General features: G+C 40.4%; 1 protein-coding gene across 1 annotated transcript in view; it reads right to left on the minus strand.

Annotated features, from left to right (window-relative positions):
• DGKQ (diacylglycerol kinase theta) overlaps nucleotides 1-19,739 on the minus strand; it is a gene marked incomplete at its 5' end in the record, with an annotated part of 102,067 nt that overhangs the window by 27,314 nt on the left and 55,014 nt on the right. The window contains 8 exons of the mRNA XM_085312442.1: nucleotides 2,068-2,183; nucleotides 4,167-4,205; nucleotides 5,019-5,169; nucleotides 5,430-5,491; nucleotides 6,798-6,852; nucleotides 8,718-8,808; nucleotides 9,544-9,767; nucleotides 11,278-11,378. Coding sequence (XP_085168568.1) covers nucleotides 2,068-2,183; nucleotides 4,167-4,205; nucleotides 5,019-5,169; nucleotides 5,430-5,491; nucleotides 6,798-6,852; nucleotides 8,718-8,808; nucleotides 9,544-9,767; nucleotides 11,278-11,378 — 839 coding nt within the window. The remainder of the gene's footprint in view (nucleotides 1-2,067; nucleotides 2,184-4,166; nucleotides 4,206-5,018; nucleotides 5,170-5,429; nucleotides 5,492-6,797; nucleotides 6,853-8,717; nucleotides 8,809-9,543; nucleotides 9,768-11,277; nucleotides 11,379-19,739) is intronic.

Raw genomic sequence — 19,739 nt, forward strand, 5'->3', positions numbered from 1 at the left:
CATGAAATGGCAGAGGAGTAACACCTTATCCACTCATACTAATTGCATGACTTTCCAAGAAGCACTTAGTGCAATTTGATTCTGTGCTCAAACCTTTCAGTAAAGATAAGAAGAGGATGAACTACTACTGGCAGACATGACTATGCTAAATTAGAAGTAGGCCTGCTCTTCAGGAGTTATATAAAATGAATGTAAAACTAGAAAAATGAAGGACTAGCAAAAGACAAAGTAGATATTACTCACTAATTTACTCCCATGCTTTCATGGAACTTTAAGAAGTTTTTTTTTTTAATTTAGGTTGCAATTTGGAAAAATATTCACAAACTAAGACACTGTTGCCCTTATGTCTCAAGATCCACTCTACTTTTCAGACTATATATTGGTATTCCATTCCATTTTCTTTGCTTTTCACCCACAAAAGGAAAGCCAAACACTGCCTAAGTTTAATATTGCACCGAGTTCCTGTACAAGTATTTCTTGAATGATCACATATATAAAGATATAAAAAAAAGCTAACAGCATCACAGGACAATTCAGGTTGGAAGGGATGTCATACAGTCCAACTCCTGCTCAAAGCTGGGTCAGTTATCATTTGTTAGTTTACTTTGGGTAATGAGTGAACAGTGTAGGCTGGATAGCCTAAACCCATTTGAACAAYATATGAAATATTATTTCATTAAACCTCGTTTCTTTCCAGTGAGATGGTCAAATACAAACAATAAACGCTGGAATAGAAACAAAATGTATGTGCACAGGTACAGCCCCTGCCCTTGCCTACACATTTGAAATCCCACACTTGCAGCCTATGAAATGGGTTATGAAATAAAGATAGCATTATCCATATTTTCCTGGTCTCARAAAGTTCACTCCAAACATATTGTCGTTATATAAAAGAGAATTGTGCCTTCAAGAGAATTCAACAAGTATTGGAATTTTGAAATGGTAAAGTAGGCATGTAAGCGTGCAATGAATTGTTCTCGTTTCCGCTACTGAACTTCAGACCCTCCCATTTAAAACTGTTTCACAGCTCCCATTAATCGTGTACTTTGTTGGGTATTCACCTGTCTGTGAAGTTCTGAAAAAGTCAAATTAAGATCCTCCCTCCATTTGCTGTAGTGCTGCCAAAATGAAATTCCAGAAAGACTGTACATTTTAGTAATTACAAGCTACACGATAGCTCAGCAAAAAGTGATTATGGATTACAGCTACACCATCCTCTTTAAAAATCATTCTTCTCAATAAACCATTTCCCTCTTTTCACCCTGAATCTGCTTTAATAACATGAAACCAACTATCAAATCAAGTGATTTGCAAGATGATTTTTAACTATAAGAAGGAGTAAATCAGAATGCAGCTTGATTTCATGAAAGGACTCTTACACTAAGTCAAAGTTCTGCTTCAGCTGCAACCCTGTTTCAGAAAGAGAGCTCATCTTTTTGAAGAAAATTCACTACTCTGTTAGCAGATCATACAGTCTGTAAGCACTCAGTAAAAAGATCAATTCACTTTTTACAGTAAAGTCATCATGGGAAGTCTTTTTTCAAAACTSTTTCAAAACTCAGAAGTGACCCAGATCCATCAAGAAGCACTATTCTCCCCAAAGAAAACGTATTTTTTCCTTCTTCACTGTGAGCCTCTACATGCTTTTAAACTAAGAACCAAAATTCACCCTCCTGCGTCACCATGAAGTTGTTTTAAAGGTCAATTTTTTTTAATCATTATTATTATTACTATAGCATTCTGGAAGTTTGGCAAGAACAGCATTTGGCAGATGTCAGGGAGGGTCAAACACACATGCCGTGTTTTCTCTCCTTTACAGTTCTATAGTTAGGCTCAGACTTCTTCACAAATCAACAGTAATAGGACAAATGATTTAAGCCTCAGAAGTCTATCAGACACGGAAAGTAAAAGTTTTCAGTGTTTTTTCACCAAACTGCTTACAGAAACCCGTTGTACATCTCCCCTAAATATCACATATTGTTACTCATTTCCATCAGGGAAAGTCTGAAGGTAGAGGTTTCTTTCTTTTTTTCAACTACAAGTTTTAAGTTTAACCTCATCTCTTACCATAACTTCAGGAATCACCACACCATTCAGAGGCTTGTCATTGACAGTTGTATCTTTAACTAGCATATATATTCGCTCAGCTTCAGCAAAACATGAAATTTCAAGTACAACAGCACCTGTAAAAAAGTGTTAAAACTATTTTTTATATATTCTATTTTTAGAAAACTTTATCAAATCACAGCAAAAGTTTACTTAGAGTATTATTCAGTAATAGCTGCTACAAGAAATCTTCTGCAACATTTGTGATTGCTGGTTATCAATGTATTAGGTTTTTGTTGTTGTTTTTTTCTTTTTAAAGTCATCCTTCATAACCCAAATCCTAGACTTTTGCTAACATAAAACAGTTCAAGGATAAAAAGAACTGCAGCACAAGAATGATACATACATAAAGACTTCCTTTGGGCTTCAGAAATACCACTGATTTCCATATGCTTTGTCATAACTAACAGGGTGATCTCAACATGTACAAATGACAAAAGCATCAGATGTCACTTTATATCTCCTTATTTAGACCCAGGAGTTCTATTCACCGACAGCATCTCAGTGAATACAAGCAAAGATTTGGTTGAAGAATCAAGTTCGTTTAGGTCTTATACTGGAAAGTTAGGAAAAAATGGCAGACAAAGGGTGAAAAAACAGGAAAATAAAATACAGAGAAGCTAGTCTGAAATAAGATAGTCAGTGAGAACGACAAACTTGGAAAATCAGCAGGACAAAATAAAGGAGCATAACTGACAGTATATGAAATGTAAGTTGGCAACACAGTTTGGCTGCTATGGCAAATAAAAGTGAAAGAATTTTGACTATTTCTATTGTATTCTGGATCAGAAAAGCAGAACTTCTGCAGTGTATTGGTAAAACCCACACTGCTCAGGAAGTCTCAGAAACATAAAAATATTCAGAAAGTGAAAAAAAAACCTCATAGAGCAATAAAATACCACACATATTAGCAAGAATTAGCAAGAATGGCTGTAAAAAACTATACATTTGTAAACCCGGTTAAATAAAGTTGTGACTTGAGAAAAGTATCATAAATGCTATTAGTCTCCATTCAGAAGTATGAAGAAGAAAGGATGTATCTCAAAGTTTTACGATTTTCTTTCTGGAAAGTCAGTATTTATGTATGTGGAGGTGACAAATACACAAAGCAAATACAAAACTGGCAGGGGTTTATACAGACAGCACTAATTCTTTTAGTGTTGTCTGTGTAATAACTTAATCACTAATTAATTAAGTCACTAATAAATTAAAAATTAATCACTAATAATTTCCAGTGAAAGCTTTCCATGACGAGGTCTCAGTGTGCAACTGCAGTTTTCAAGGCAACGCTATAGGAGACTCAGTTAACAGCCATTTGGAAATCAAGCCTGCCAAAGCATTTTGAAAATTGTCAGATATGGACAGAAAAAGCACACACACAAAAAATTCCCACATCCTTCTTCTCAAGTTTTACCGAAAATACAGGTCCACACCTGACCCGTACGCTAAAGCTGCACAGAGCTTCTGCTTCTCCAGCTCTCAGAGGCCTCGTGGCCTCTCTGTCCTTGGTCAAACAAATGCACAGAGCAAGAGCAAGAGCAAAGCAGTAGCTCAAACTAAAACCACCCATGTGTTCAGGGGAAGAAYGGAGAGACGAGAGTGAGGATTTTCTTCGGGTATCCAACCACTGAACCCCAAAGTGGCGAATTAAAGCCTTAACACTGCAGCTAGGAGACAGTGACCTTGAAACAATCTCAGAAAGCTCAAGAGCAGGATCATATTTGAGTATTTTAAAAGTCAAAAYGGAGAGAGAGAGCATCTGAAGGATTTTTGGCAGTTTAGTGGTGCTAGTATTATGCAGTTGAAATGAAACTTCAAACTCATTTTTATCATGGCACATTACCCCTCTCTACTACATGAGGCATGAAGCCAATCTTGTTTTAATACAGTAACATTAATCTACTGGTCTTCATAAATATGCTAAGATATGTTATACTTGATTTGAACAACTATTTGGTTGTGAAATAATACAACTACTACTCTGAGCTTAAAACCTCTAGTATTAAACTGCAGTTTTGAAAACAGACATTGTTTGCAATACTTAAAACCTTAATGCTTACCTTGTGCTTGATAAACATGAGTCATGGATACTACATTTGCTGGAAAGGGTAAAAACATAAACACATAAAACCTTGGTACATTCAGAGTAAATATTTAAAATATTTTTTAAAATTACATAAAAATAAAATATAAATAAATACTAAAAGTTATACAAACATAGGGAGAACCTCCAGCTAGCAGTTTCCCTCTTCTAAGTTTATTTTGCAAGTTAGAAAAGCCAAACTGATTTTCACAAAGGTGACTATGAATTCTTCTTGGCATTTAAACTTCAATTGCTTTTGAAGTTTATATAAAAGACTGCAAAAAGATACTTCACTTTACTGCAGTAAAATACATGAGGCCTTCTTGATACTGTTTATGGAACGCATTATTCGAAAGTGTACCGTAAAAAAATCAGTTATGTATCTCTGAAAAAGGAGAATAAATTCTTCTTTTCACTGGGTGTTTGTCTGTAAGTGCAGGTACACACAGATTGTATTTCTCTGTGATCAAGGACAGAGCACACAAACTATATGGAGAACAGTTCACGCAAAAAATTCAGAGGAAAATGAAGGGGAATGGAGATGCTGATATATATGTTTCACTTTTAAATGGGGACTTTTTTCTATATTAGATGGGCTGGTGCAGTTGAATATAACTCAAGTAACACAATTATCCTTTGAATGATGAGATGTCATATCTCTTGTGTAACTGTCAACATATTAAAATAAAAACCTGTAAGTAAGTACTAGAAGAAAGACTGATTTTTCAAAATAGGTCTGAAAACATTAAGAAAAAGCAGAAAAGGGGGACAATACACTACTGCATTTTATTCTGTACAGATAGACAGCTCTGAACATGTATTTGCTTACTTTTGATTGCTAGTTCATCCTTGAGAATATTAGTGTACTCTTCAGGAGAAAGCTGAGGGGGAAGTCCACCAACAAATAAATTTACTCGAACAATGGATTTACTGTTTTCCACAATGTAAAACCTTGTTTGATTCATCTGACGTATTGAAGTCTACAAAAATAAAGAAAAATATATCGCATGACATGCTAGAAACACAATGATACTGTGAAAGAAAATCCCAAATCATTCTGAATCTCTCAAATCAAGTTCTCTAAGCCTAGAGAAAAATCACAAAATAGAAACAAACTTCAGTTCAAAAACTTGGCTTCTCTTGGTAACTAAATATTCTCTTGGTAACTAAATATTTTTTTTTTTTCTATAAAAAAGGGACTCCTTACTCACTTTAAAAAAGGATGATATTTCAGACTTACCTTTCGTATGTCCTTAAGTCTATTAAGGATCAGTTCCTCATTGTCCAACACCATTCGCTGCACTAGAGAGCAAGAACATTAATCATGTTTGAAAGCAGCAGAGGTTATTATCAGGCTTAATCAGACAATTAGATATCTGCTGAACTAATGATAACAAGAACATTAATTATATTTGAAAGCAGTAGGAGTTTTATCAGGCTCAATTAAACAACAAAACTACAAAATTTCATGGAAAATTCACTTTGTACACATCTTTGTGTGCTTATAACACCAGACCAGAACTGCTCATTATTCAACAGAGAAAACACAAAGATGCTTTGAACAGTCTGAGAGTTAATTTGTTCAGTGTTTAAACACCACTATTAGACAGACTGATAGCTAGGGCAGTTGACAGCTTGAAGCCACTCACAAAAAGCAAGCAGTGCTTGGGGAGCAAGCTGTAATTGTTTAGCTTTAGAAGACTACGAAACAGTAGTCTGCTTTTAATCAGATTTTAAACAGTTGTTAAATAAGACTTCAGTTTTCAGGGTAACTGCTGTATTTTAATGAAACATCAAAACATTTTTAGCAACTTCTGGCTAAAACAGACCTTTAAAATAAAGGATCAAAAATTAGTCAAGGTAAGACATTCACAAGCTGACAGGAACCTTATAAAACAAGTTACTGGTGATTTTCACAGAGGAAGCGAAGTTACTGTCGGATATTTGAACTTTGGGTATGCAGTTGTACGCGGTCAGCTGCATGGTGTCTGTCCAACTACCTCCGTAGCTTTGCTTCCCTCTCCCTGCAGCCTTACGGATGGAGGCATGAAGTGCAGAGAGGTCCAAACCTGGAGAACACCAGCTCTGCTCCCGCAGTATCACAAATCTCTCGAGCAATGCCAGGACTAGAGACTTCAGCACTTTGCTAATGCACAATYCATATACTCTTTGATTGCCAAAGGAAGGAAAAGCCTGCTGCTTGGGCTGTCTCATGACTTGAATTTGCTCTCTTCTGAGGCCAGTAGCAGGGGAAAGCAGGAGAGAAGGAAAGGAGCCAAACAGACTTTACAAATAAACTTTACTAAATAAGTCCAGCAAAGTAACTGATGTCTGTCAAAGGCAGCTCCTCCAAACAGGTCTCTCTGCCAAAGTGTCAGCACACTCCAGAAATCACCAACAAACCTTCACGTGAGGATAAAGAAAGCAGCAAACTGTATGCCCACAGGACATATAAGACTGGAAAGAACCTACTTCATTGTTTCAACTAGATGAAGTTTTATTTATGAAGGAATTTATTGTGAAAAATTAAATACAACTGTGTCAAAATTAAAATAAACACTAGAAGATCAGTTACAGGTGTGTATTTGGCAAATGTTCCTTCACTTACCTTGCTTACTGCCCATAAGCACTTCAACTAACTTGAAATTCTGAATAGACTCCGTCTGCCAAAAGATGCAACACATAATTGTACTTTCTAAACAGGATATAATTTTGCCAGATGTTTACATTAAATCAGCAGTTACATTATACACTGCACACACACAACATAGAAAATTAAACATTTTAAAATCAATCCCAGTGTTCTTTCTTCAACGTTCATAACCCATGCCAGAGAGGGAATAATTTTTATTTTAGATTTCCAGCCTCCTGTATTCTTAACTATCTAGGCACCCTTGCAGCGTGTCATAGACAGAGCTCTCACAAAGCACAGTTAATGCTACCCCCTGTGTAATTCCACATATTATCACATATGTATGGAAAATTCACATTTTCTATCACTGTTGATGATGAGAGAAATCATAGAGAAACTTTTGTATCTTAAAAAAAAGATATCCTATATGCTCATCTTCATACAGACAAAAGAGAAGATTCTTTAAAAAATACTAACATCAGAGACATTGCAAGTGGACCAAGGTATGAAGCCTCTCACAACCACGAACTAGCTTCTCAGCTACAGAGATTTGACGACCTTTTCCATACAGAGTATCTGCCTATCCTGTTTGTCAGGTCTCCAGTTGCTTTTTTTAACACTTATCTTAGACAGGAACCTAGAATGAGGACAAAAGCAAAACCTTGCGTCTTACAGAAAATGGATAATCTACCTTGGTCAGCTTCCGCTCACCCCAAACCATGATTGCCACAAATCTTGGCAGTTTCCTCATGAATATTTTCATTATGCATTAAGTACAGCAGATCTGCTACCTAATAGCCTATGATGTACTGCTACACTGACGAATACTTTCAAAGAAAACAGGAAAAGTTTCAAGTGAAGTAGATGTTCAAAACTTACTTGAGTCCTTGTCATGTCCCTGTCTGACAGATCACTGTCAGAAGACCTAACTGATAGCTTCCTTGAGTTAATCGATACCTACAGCATCTCAAAAGGACAAGATTTTCCAAATTTTGTTAAAATGTCTACAGCACTTGAGGAAAAGGACTGTAACCATGTCACAGATTACAGGGCAAAATGAGCTCCATGTGCTACATATCTGAGTACAGTAAGAGAGAGTCTACAATATCTCACCTGCTCCAAGTAGTAGCCATATGCATGTCCCAAACCCTATAAATAAGAGCAAAAGAAAGCAGCCACCCTCTATGAGAAAGGCTGTTCCCTGGAGCGGAGGATGTTTGCTGGGCTGCTGGTGTGCACACAAACTCCAACAGGTGCACGAAACGCACRCACCAGTTTCATGCCTCTGCAATTTTGGGTCTGATTCAGACCAATAGTGCCTTGGTTCCCTGAATTGTCCTATCTTGGCAGGCTGTAATACAGCCAGCCAGACTGAAAATAGATCATTTTCCAATGGAAACATTTATGTCTATGAGATTACAAAATGTATCCAGTCTTTTTCCAAGGAGGCTGGAAGGAATGCAGACGGTAAAGAATGCAAATCTCATTCAGCCTTGGGTCTGAACACCTGCAAATGCAGACTGAAATAGCAGAAAACAAGTATGACTGTTTGCAACAACTGCAAGAGGTTTCACACAAAATGAGGTAAGCAGTATATTCACATACAAGCATATTCTAAATATTTCAAGACATAGACGACCAGAAAAAATGTAGTGCAGACCAGGCATCATTGTCTTAATACAAGGAAGGCTACCTGACCCAAAAAGGCTGAAGATGATGTTCAGTACTGAGCAAGAAGATCTATAATCAAGATTAGAGAAAGTTTTTAGTAGTCTACCAGTTTTATGAGAGAAAATGGATCGATATCAATTTTTCCCACCAGAAAAACATACACATCCCTAGTTCAGGGTCACTTAAGTAATGTACAGACATACTTAGGAGATTTATTTTGTTTACCTGCCTTCCAAGCAATGGAAGCACTTCTTTGATCACAGTCCGCGTAGTGCTATCCTTATTTACTCGTAGGGAAATATAAGCCATTCCCACCCTAGACAGAAAAGAAATACCTCTTATGGCAGATTCAGTGCTAGCCACACTAGGCAGGTGAAGATTCTCATCTCCAGGAACTCACCATTAAAACTGTAGCACTACAAAAGAGTTTCTTCCTACACACAGAATTACCTGCAGATCTTGGCTGAAGTTTGGCGTTGTAGTTGTACGAGGAAAAAGAGCAAAACATTTATATTTTATCTCATTGCTCTCATTAAATCGGTAGGTCTTCAGTCAACCTTCCTTCCACTGATTAAATACACTTAAAATGTACATTGTCTCAGTGGTAAATAGAATATATTTTTTCTCTAATTCTTCCTCCTCTTTTTAAATCAGAAGTTGCACTAAATTATTCTTACTTAACACTTCTTCCAAGTAACATCAAGCTTTCAAGTGACAGTTATACGTAATCATTTTTACACAGATACAGCTAATGCAAAGTGGCATCTAATTGGACAAAAAATGTAACAGAACTACACAAATGGCAAAATACTGTTTATACATGCAAAGAAGCCACAAGCACAGGTGTTTCATCTTTGTAACATCAATTAAATTAATAATATTTGTTATCTATTTAGAAAAGTACGCCAGAAGAATTKTAAGCACAGAGGAACAAACTGCAGTCTGTTCTACCTGTGAGACTTCAGTGACTGAAGTCTTTTTCTGAGCTAAACTACGTAAGACAAATTTAGCTAAGAAGTACAACTTTGTGAAAAGGCAGGAAAGCACTTACTTCAGCCAAGCAGGATAAATTCTGATCACTTCTTCATCCTTTGGTTTGGCTCTGATGATCCATGCGTCAGGAACGGATTCTCGGAATACTGAGCCCATGTTGCTGTCTTCCAAAGCATCATTCCTGTTAATAATGTCATCAGATAACAGGGTCTGCTGCGTAAAGGTCTGGAGCTCATACTCTTGCTGATCATCATTTATGTAGTATGCCCTCAAAGCAGCTTCCTACAACACAGCAACATAAATTAACATTTTCTTGAAAAGATACCAATATCTGCATAGCCATAGGTACTTACAAATACCTTACTTAAAATACTTTTTGAAGATTGATGCATAAGTGCAGAATGGTGAATAAATTCCAATGGATAAAAAAAGAACAACATTCCAGTGGAAGATACAAAAGAAAAGATTTGTGTTACCAATGGCATAAACGGATTTGAACACAGTGCACAATACTTTTGTCCATTGACAGTTACTTTAACTGTACAGATTAAAAAAAATAGTACTAATAAAGCTAACACACGCTGCATGCAGAAGTTATTCCAGAAAGCAAATGGCAGACTGAACTTTACTGAGCCCAATTCTGCACATTCAGTCTTCCTGCACACAGGGAAACATGAAACTCGGTGAGYTTCTCAGCCATATGGCTGCCTAAACCCACAACCTGTGAAGAGGAAAGGTGAGGGGCTGAGAAATTTGCATCCAGCACCAGCACAAGCCTGCACCACTTCTGATAGTATAGACTCTGCAGTGATCAAAGCCCAGTAAGTCATTTATAAGAATGAGTATTACTCTGCTTTGATATTGTAAGCAGCAGTCTAATAAAATGCGCTTGAAAACATAGAAGCACCTAAATAAAAGGTTTGTCAACACTGTAAGCAATTTTTCTTGAAGACCTCTGACACACAGAAGCACTAAAAATTATTTTCAAAACTTCTGTCGATTCTGAGCACACTATGAAAGTAAAATCTTAGCGAGCTGTAAGCCTAAAATGTCAAAATTCTGAAATAATATATTCTCCAGACTCCCTTGCCAAGTCTTAACTGATGTAGAGTCCTCCCCATGCTCATTCCTCCTGGGCTCCCCACCACATCCCCTACGAGCTCTGCATCACTGGGGATCCTTACCCAGAAGCAATGCCCAGCCCTGTAAACCAAGATCTGCACTGGACATTCGATTTAATCTTGGGACAAGTTTCCATACAACATTGGGCACTGGAAAAGCTAGGGATTGGCCCATGTGTGACCCATATGCCATTACTTTTTTCCCAGGCAGGGAGTGCAGGTAACTACACCATATGCTTCAGTTTTCAAATCTGCTTTGTTTAGGTGCAATAGCTGTGGCTGTCCAGGTTAAATTACAAACAAATAAATATGAGAGGAGCAGGATCTCTAGAGCAGATTRTCCAACATTCCTCACATAGGTAAAATCAGACTTCAGAGTCAGAGGGGAAGGAGAACTTAGACAACTGCTTAATACGTGGTTTTCTGCTGCATATGCTGTGGGCCACATTACAGTATAGATATCTACACCACTCATTTTTCAGATGCTCTTTTACAATTTAAATTTTAAATAGACCTACATGAGCCAAATTATGTTCTAACAGTCTATCCCATTCACAGATTTGGTTATAGCTGTGTTACAGTTGTCACATTATCACCTCTCGGCTATTGCAATATGCAATTATTTGCCCCATTTATCACACTGGAATATTAGCCCTTCACCAGTATCTTACCACAACTTCTTCATTTTTTGCAATCCTTGGAATCGAAATCAGCCGAAATTGATTGCGTTTCACTGCATCATTCCCATCAAATATCTTTAATGTTTGTTTACCTGAATGAAAACAATTATTGTATTTCAGTAACACATCCCTCAAAGCACAGAAGCTACCTGAACAGGAAGTGCATAATGGAAATATTAAAAACCTATTGTTAACCCACGCAACTGTTTTTCTATAACAAAATTTGAGGCCGATTCTTTTTTTTTATTTTCTTTTTCTTGGTCATTGTTCATTAAAAACAGAGGTATGTTCAATGAGGAAACAATAAAAAACATTTCATGTAATCAATATTTTATCCTAAGTTTTGATCCAAGATGATAACCTTTAGGTTACTGTTTCTTCATCATTCAAGATTTCATTTATTATTCACCAATTCAGCAACATGAAAACTAGAACAGCTCCCAAAGCATTGCTTGTTCTGACTGTCTCTTAGTGAAGAAAGTCCGGAAGTAGCTGGTTAACTGTACGGACAAGAGGAAATATAGGAACAACAGAAAAATATAAAGTAGAAGAACAGGAACAAAGGAGGTATAGCAACTCAAGAACTACAAACTTTTGCTATGAAACTTTTTTTTCTTTTTGCTAAAGCCTTATCAAACCATGATCAAACCATGGAGTGCAGTTTGTTGCACAGATGCCCCTGAAAAGGCAAGGAGTTAAGGTTTGAAAATGTTCATTTTTCCACAAAGATGAGTTAAGATTCACATCTCATATACTCCATTTTATGACAGCATTTTCATTTTATTTAAACTAGTATTCTAAATGCAAAGTTTAACCAAATTCTAACCAAATAGGTAGTTTTAAGAGGTTTTAAACATAAATGAAAGTATCAGTCCAATAATTGTGTCCTTACCTCCAACAGAAAAGAATTAAATTAATCAAAATCAAATAAGAGAACCTAGAATAAGAGGACCTAACAGGAGAAACCTTTTGCACTCTTCTGATCACAGCTCTGTAAAGAGATCTGATGAACAGTTCACTTTTGAAAGTTTTCATGTACTCCCCAGAAAGCACACACCTTGTAACAGATTGGACTTGCCTATTTTCATGAAGAGAATTTGTCCTTTTTATCGAAAAGCTAGTGTATCAAATTATTAACAAAAGTCATTCTTTGTTACACAGTACAATCTCACAATAAATCTATATCCTTGTATTCATGATAAAATACTAAAATCACTAATAGCTAATCAGTTACAGAACGTAAAATATTACAAATCTTAACTGAAAGCCACGTGTAGCAGCTGTACTGTCACATGAAGTGTTAACCATCTAGTCCACTAATGCACCTTCCAAAGGATGTGTGGAGTCCAGCACGTCCATGCTGGAGTCCAATCCCATCTTCCGCTTTCAGCTTGGACATAACTTCACAGTACACCAGAAAGTACTGAAAACCCTTTGCTCCCAGGTAATACTCACATTTAGGTTCAAGGAATTGCATTAGCTAAATGTCATTTGTTTTAGAAGGATTAGGGAGGACAGCTGGCACTGGAGGAGCAAGATAAAAACTTGAAGAGATGGGTGCAAACAAAGACAAGACTCCTGGGCAGCAGCACGTAAGTTATGGGGTATCTCTGCAGTGCAGTGACAGACTGCTAGGAAAGACTATAGTGATAACTGCTTTTCAGTGGAACTTCAATGACTCTCTCCTGGCCTAGAGCCACAAGAAACTCAGATACATCAAGCCTACTATACCATATCACCATATATTCTGTCACCTGAATGAAAGGCTATTACTGCGTAGAACTAAAGATTCATTTTATGTTTGAAAATGGTGCTTTTTAAACAAGATTCTCACCCTCAGAGAAAAACCCTGCTGTCTTCACACTTGCAATATCCACATTTTAGACCTTCCTTTCAACCAAGGTTGCTTCTTTTATTAAGGCCATTCTTCATTAATGAGTCTACTGGACACAACAAAGTATTCACATGAGAATACTCTCAACATACAATGCAAAGATGTAATTCCACAGCAATAACAACCAATGCAAGTGCCCATCCTATTCCGAACCCAACTCAGTCTCTCACAGGGTAAGAGTGGCAATGTTGCTCACTGGGCTTTGGCCATGGCACTCCTACTTACACAAGAGGAGAAATGAACTGGCCAGGTCCAGGAGCAATCGCTCCAGGAACAGAACACCCCCTTTGGAGACAGCAGCGTGGGAAAACAGTGGACATTCAACACAAGAAACTCTTCACTCCAGAAGAACTCTTCACCCTACTACGTGATCTTCTGGACACACTGTAGTTGCAGATATCATACACCTTCCTCCAGTCCAACAATAGACAACAAAACACAAGTTGGGTTGGGGGGCCTCCAACGGATGCATGCAGCTGGGGATGTGCGTTTGGGACATGGCTATGGGTGACCCCTGTACACCCTTCCCGGGAAACCTGCAGGCATGACCACCTCTGAAATGCCTGTACACCAATGCATGCAGCATGGGGAACAAACAGGAGGAGTTGGAGATCTGTGTGCAATCACAGGGCCATGATCTCATTGCAATCACAGAGACATCGTGAGATAGCTCGCATGACTGGAATGCTGCGATAGATGGTATGTGCTTTTTAGGAAAGACAGGCCCAGAAGGTGAGGTGGTGGAATTGCTCTTTATGTGAGAGAGCAGCTGGAATGCATCAAAGCTCTGCCTAGGGGTGGAGGAGGACGAGGCAGTTGAGAGCTTATGGGTAAAGATCAAAGGGCAGGCTAGCATGGGGGACACTGTTGTGGATGTCTACTACAGGCTACCTTACCAGGAAGAGAAAGTTGATGAGGCCTTCTATAGACAGCTGGAGCTGGCCTCAAAATCACAGGCCCTGGTTCTCATGGGGGACTTCAGCCATCTTGACCTCTGCTAGAGGGACTACATAGCAAGGCACAAATAGTCCAGGAGGCTCCTGCAATGCAGTGATGATAACTTCTTGTCACAAATGGTGGAGGAGTCTACAAGGAAGGGTGTCCTGCTGGACCTGGCTGTTATCAACAAAGAGGTACTGGTTAGAGATGTGAAGGTTGGGGGCAGCCTTGGCTGCAGTGACCGTGAGATTGTGGAGTTCAGCATCCTGCAGGAAAGAAGTAAAGCAGTAAGCAGGATTGCAACCCTGCACTTCAGGAGAGCGGACTTTGGGCTCTTCAGAGACCTGATTGGTGGAGTCTCATGGGTTCAGGCCCTAGAAGGAAAGGGCGTCCAGGAGAGCTGGCTAGTATTCAAACATCGCTTCCTCCAAGCTCAAGAGTGGTGCATCCCTATGAGTAAGAAGTCCAGCAAAGGGGGCAGGAGACCTACATGGGTGAGCAAAGAGCTCTTGCCCAAACACAGACAGAAGAAGAAAACACACAGAATGTGGGAGAGGGGACAGGCTACTTGGGAGAATTACAGGAATGCAGACAGAGTATGTAGAGATGCAGCAAGGAAGGCTAAGGCCCATTTGGAATTGAGTCTGGCAAGGGATGTCAAGGACAACAGGAAGGGCTTCTTCTTCAAATACACCAGCAGCAAGAGGAGGACTCGGGAAAATGCAGGCCTGCTACTGGATGGGGCAAGGACCCTGGTGAAGAAGGCTACAGAGAAGGCAGAATTACTGAATGCCGCCCTTGCTTCAGTCTTCACTGCTAAGGGCAGCCCCCAGGAATCCTGGAGCCTGGACGTGAGGGAGAAAGTCCAGAGAAGGGAAGACTTTCCTTTGGTTGAGGAGGACAGGATTAGAGACCACCTGGGCAGGCTAGACATCCACAAATCCATGCGCCCTGAAGGGATGCACCCACAGGTACTGAGGGAGCTGGCAGATGTTGTTGCCAGGCCGCACTCCATCATCTTTGAAAGGTCCCGGAGAACTGGAGAGGTGCCTGAGGACTGGAAGAAAGCCAGCGTCACTCCAGTCTTCAAGAAGGGCAAGAAGGAGGACCCAGGCAACTATAGGCCTCACCTCCGTCCCTGGAAAGGGGATGGAACAACTCATTCTGGATGTCATCTCCAGACACATGGAGGAGAAGAAGGTGATCAGGAGTAGCCAGCATGGATTCACCAAGGGGAAATCCTGCTTAACCAACCTGAGAGCCTTCTGTGATGGAACGACTGGCAGGGGAGATGAGGGGAGAGCAGTCGACGTTGTGTACCTTGTCTTCAGCAGGGCTTTGGACACTGTCTGCCATAACATCCCCCTAGATAAGCTCAGGAAGTGTGGGTTAGACGAGTGGACAATGATGTGGCTTGAGAACTGGCTGAATGGCAGAGCTCAGAGGGTTTTTTTCAGGGGTGCAGAGTCTAGTTGGAGGCCTGTAGCTAGTGGAGTTCCCCAGGGCTCAGTACTGGGTCCCATCCTGTTCAACTTCTTCATCAGTGACCTGGATGAGGGGACGGAGTGCCTCCTCAGCAAGTTTGCTGATGCTACCAAGCTGGGAGGAGTGGCTGACACACCAGAGGGCTGTGCTGCCATTCAGAGAGCCCTGGACAGGCTGGAGAGCTGTGTGGAGAGGAACTGTGTTGAGGTTCAACAAGGGCAAGTGCAGAGTCCTGCGCCTAGGGAAAAATAACCCTGGGCACCAGTACAAGCTGGGGGCTGACCTGCTGGAGAGCAGCTCTGCAGAGAAGGACCTGGGAGTGCTGGTGGATGACAGACTGACCATGAGTCAGCAATGTGCCCTTGTGGCCAGGAAGGCCAATGGTCTCCTGCGGTGCATTAGGAAGAGTGTTGCCAGCAGGTGGAGGGAGGTGATCCTGCCCCTCTCCTCAGCCCTGGGGAGGCCTCATCTCGAGTCCTGCACCAGTTCTGGGCTCCCCAGGACAAGAGAGACATGGAGCTGCTGGAGGGAGTCCAGCATAGGGCTACAAAGATGATCAGAGGGCTGGAGCACCTGTCCTATGAGGAACAGCTGCGAGAGCTGGGCCTGTTCAGACTGGGGAAGAGAAGACTGTTCTATATCAATGTGTAAAAGTACCTGAAGGGAGGGTGTCACGGAGACAGAGACAAACTCTTTTCAGTTGTCCCATGCGACAGGACAAGAGGCAGTGGGCAGAAACTGAAGCACAGGAAGTTCCGCCTGACCGTGAGGGGGAATTTCTTCCCTGTGAGAGTGACGGAGCACTGGGACAGGTTGCCCAGAGAGGTGGTGGAGTCTCCTTCTGTGGAGATCTTCAAGGCCCACCTGGCTGCAACGCTGTCTAACATGCTCTAGGTGACCCTGCTGAGCAGGGGGTTTGGACTAGATGATCTCCAGCGGTCTCTTCCAACCTTACTGATTCTATGATTCTATAGTATCCTATTTTATTAGTCTAAGGTCTGTCAGCACTGCAGGTCAGGAAAGTCCATCACATGTGGCAATAGCTGGTCCCACCTCCACGGAGCTGTGCTTCCTACAGTAGCACAGCCTGCTCTAGGCAGCTCCAGCAAAAACCTCAGCTTTCCTCTAGTTTCAGGAATGCGATATCAAAGGACCACATTATACAGAGGTCAGCTAGCAGCTTATACTCCTGATTGTTATCTAGGTAGTTCTAAAATGATTTTACTCGGCTTGGGCAACTACCAAAGATACACCATAAGAAATACATTCAAGCGACAATACAAAGTAGATAGCTTATAATTCAAATTGATCTCAGAGAGCCACATGTTACATGTTCTTTAAATCAAAGGATTTCTGTGGGATGGGCATTGCTTGTATTACAGATTGGTAACTGATGCAGAAAACACTGTTTTTGGAAGAAAATGACACTAATTGCTCCCCTGCCTCTAGCTACTGAACACCAGTTTAGCCTTCCTAAATACATGAATGATGAATCCTTACAATTATTTCTTCATATGATATGTATGTTCTTTTTTTTTCACTAGGAAGAACCAGGATTAAATTCAACACAGAGAAGACACTGCAAGGGAAACTAAACTGTGAATATTCTGCTGCTGCAATTGATGTTTATGCCACGTTACAAAACTGTTTCACTTTGTGTTCAGTTTTAAGCAGCATATGATTTCACTTCCTTGTTAAGGAAACTTGATGATTTCTGCTCAAATGACAAAACTCTCCAAAACAGGCAAGCTGAAGCCTGTTTTGCTCACCTGCAATTAAAATCATCTACACAATCTCTCTGTACATCTAAATTCATTCTAACTTGAAAGAAATGGTTGTTTATGCTCAACTTAAAAGTCATGATGACAGGAAAACAAGGGAAGAAAATGCAGAAAATCCTTTAGATATTAGTGGCAGGAATAATCTGAAATGTATCAAAGACGTGAAAGCATGCATTTATGGAACTATGATAAACTATGCATGAGAGTAAAACAGTGCTTTTTAATCTTGAGACCTTGCAACCAACAAAACAAGGCAGATGGGGGCTCATCTCAAGCATGTTCACACAAATATGGAAGCGCCTACAGGACAGCATTCAGGACAAATTCTCACATCTTTTCTGGGAAATTGGCATGACAGGGCCACTCTCTGACGCGCTTGTGCATTAATGCACACAGCAAGGGACACAAGTAGGATGGACTGGAGGTTTGTGTTCAGTTGCAGGGCTACAGTCTCTTTGGGATCATGGAGATTTGCTGGGATAGCCCACAAAGCTGGAATGCTACCATGAATGGATACAGGTCTTTAGGAAGGGTAGGTTGCAACCTCCAGAATAGTCAATCCTTCCGAACAGAAAATTAAGCAAAGACCTCCTGGCTAAACTCGAACATAGAAAGGAAGAGTACGCAGGGAGAGGTGACCAAGGAGGAATAGAGACACTGTCTGAGTGAGCAAGCATAGGGTTTGGTAAAGCAAAAACCACCTGGAGTTGATGAGGGCAAAGAGCAAGAATGGAGAAGGTTCTGTAAGTATATCAGCAGAAAAAGACAGATTAGGGAACATGTGGCACACCAATGAATAGGGCAAGGGCCTGGTGACAACAGAGACAGAAAAGGTGCTCTATGCCCTTCTCCTCCTCAGTTTTTAATGCAGATCAGAGGAGGTTCCTGAGGACTGGAAGAAAGCGTATGTCACTCCTATCTTCAAGAAGGAAGTTCCAGAGAACTTCTGACCAGTCAGCTTCAGCTTGATTGCAGGGAAGGTGACAGGAGAAAATCCTCCCAGAATCCACTTCCATAGACAGGAAGGCAACCAGCAGTAACTGGCATGCACTTATGAAGGTGAAATTATACTTGAACAACCCGCCTTCTACATGAGATGATTGGTTTGGTGCATGAAAGGAGAGCAGTGGATGTTGTTTCTCTTGACTTTAGTAAGGCTTTTGATACTGCCTCCCATAACAGTCTTATACCCACAGACAAACTGATGGAAGTACAGACTACATAAGCGTACAGCATTGCAGACTGAAAACTGGCTGAACTGCCAGGCTCAGAAAGTTGCGATCATCTGCATAAAGCCCAGCTGGAGACCAGCCACTAGAAGCAATGCCAGGGGTCAATACTGGGGTCAATACAGCTTAATGGGAAACAGTGTATCCTCATCAAGTTCACAGATGTTACAAAACTGGGAGAGTGATCCATAAACCCAGCAATTATGTTGTCATTCAGAAAGACCCTGACAAGCTGAAGAAATGTCAGAGAATACTCATCAGATTTAACAAAAGCACAGTCCTGCACCTGAGGAGGAATAACCAGGACAGGTTGGGGGCCAACTGTATGGAAAACAGGAATGCAGAGATCTTGGAGGTCCTGGAGGACAAATTAACCATGAGCTAGCAGCGTGTCCTTCAAACAAAGGTGGCCTGGGTTGGATCAGGAAGAATACTGCTAGCAGATCAAGAGAGGTGATCCTTCCCCTCTGCTCAGCCCTGGTGAGGGCACATTTGGAGTGCTGTGTTCGCTAGTACAGAGACATACAGAGTGAGTGTACACAAGGCTTGTTATCCATGTGTATAAATACCTAATTAGGGGGAGGGAGCGAATATTAAGGGAGAATGGACAAGATGAAATGGGTACAAAGTGAAATATATATAAAAAAATGCATTTAAGCATTAGAATAAAAAAAAATTTACTGAGAGGGAGGTCAAATGCTAGAACAGGTCACTCAGATTGTGGAGTCTTCATCCTTTGTGATATCTCAAAACCTGACTGGACATGGTATGGAGTAGCCTACTCTAGGTAACCCTGCATTGGGCAGGGGGCTGGACTGAAGATCTCCAGATCATCTAGTGCCTTGCAGCCTTAACTATTCTGTGATGCCAAGCCAGTGCAAGTGAAGCCCAGTGCAAATGAAGAAAGAAAAGCAAACAGTAGATAAGAAATGAAAGCATGAAGCTTTTAAATAACAAGCAAAATACTAGAATTCTAAATGAAAGACATGTTAAAGGAGCATGCTGCCTTCCCAAACAAGACCTACAACATCTCAGATCTCTGTGCTCCTAGTTTCACAGGTTTTCCTCTGTTTCCTGACACGTAGATAGAATGAACTTTGGAAGCAGATTCTGATTTCTTCTTTC

Source organism: Rhea americana, unplaced genomic scaffold, assembly GCF_003343005.1.
Source record: "Rhea americana isolate MKP2758 unplaced genomic scaffold, rheAme1 scaffold_365, whole genome shotgun sequence".
In the NCBI taxonomy this organism is placed as follows: Eukaryota; Metazoa; Chordata; class Aves; order Rheiformes; family Rheidae; genus Rhea; species Rhea americana.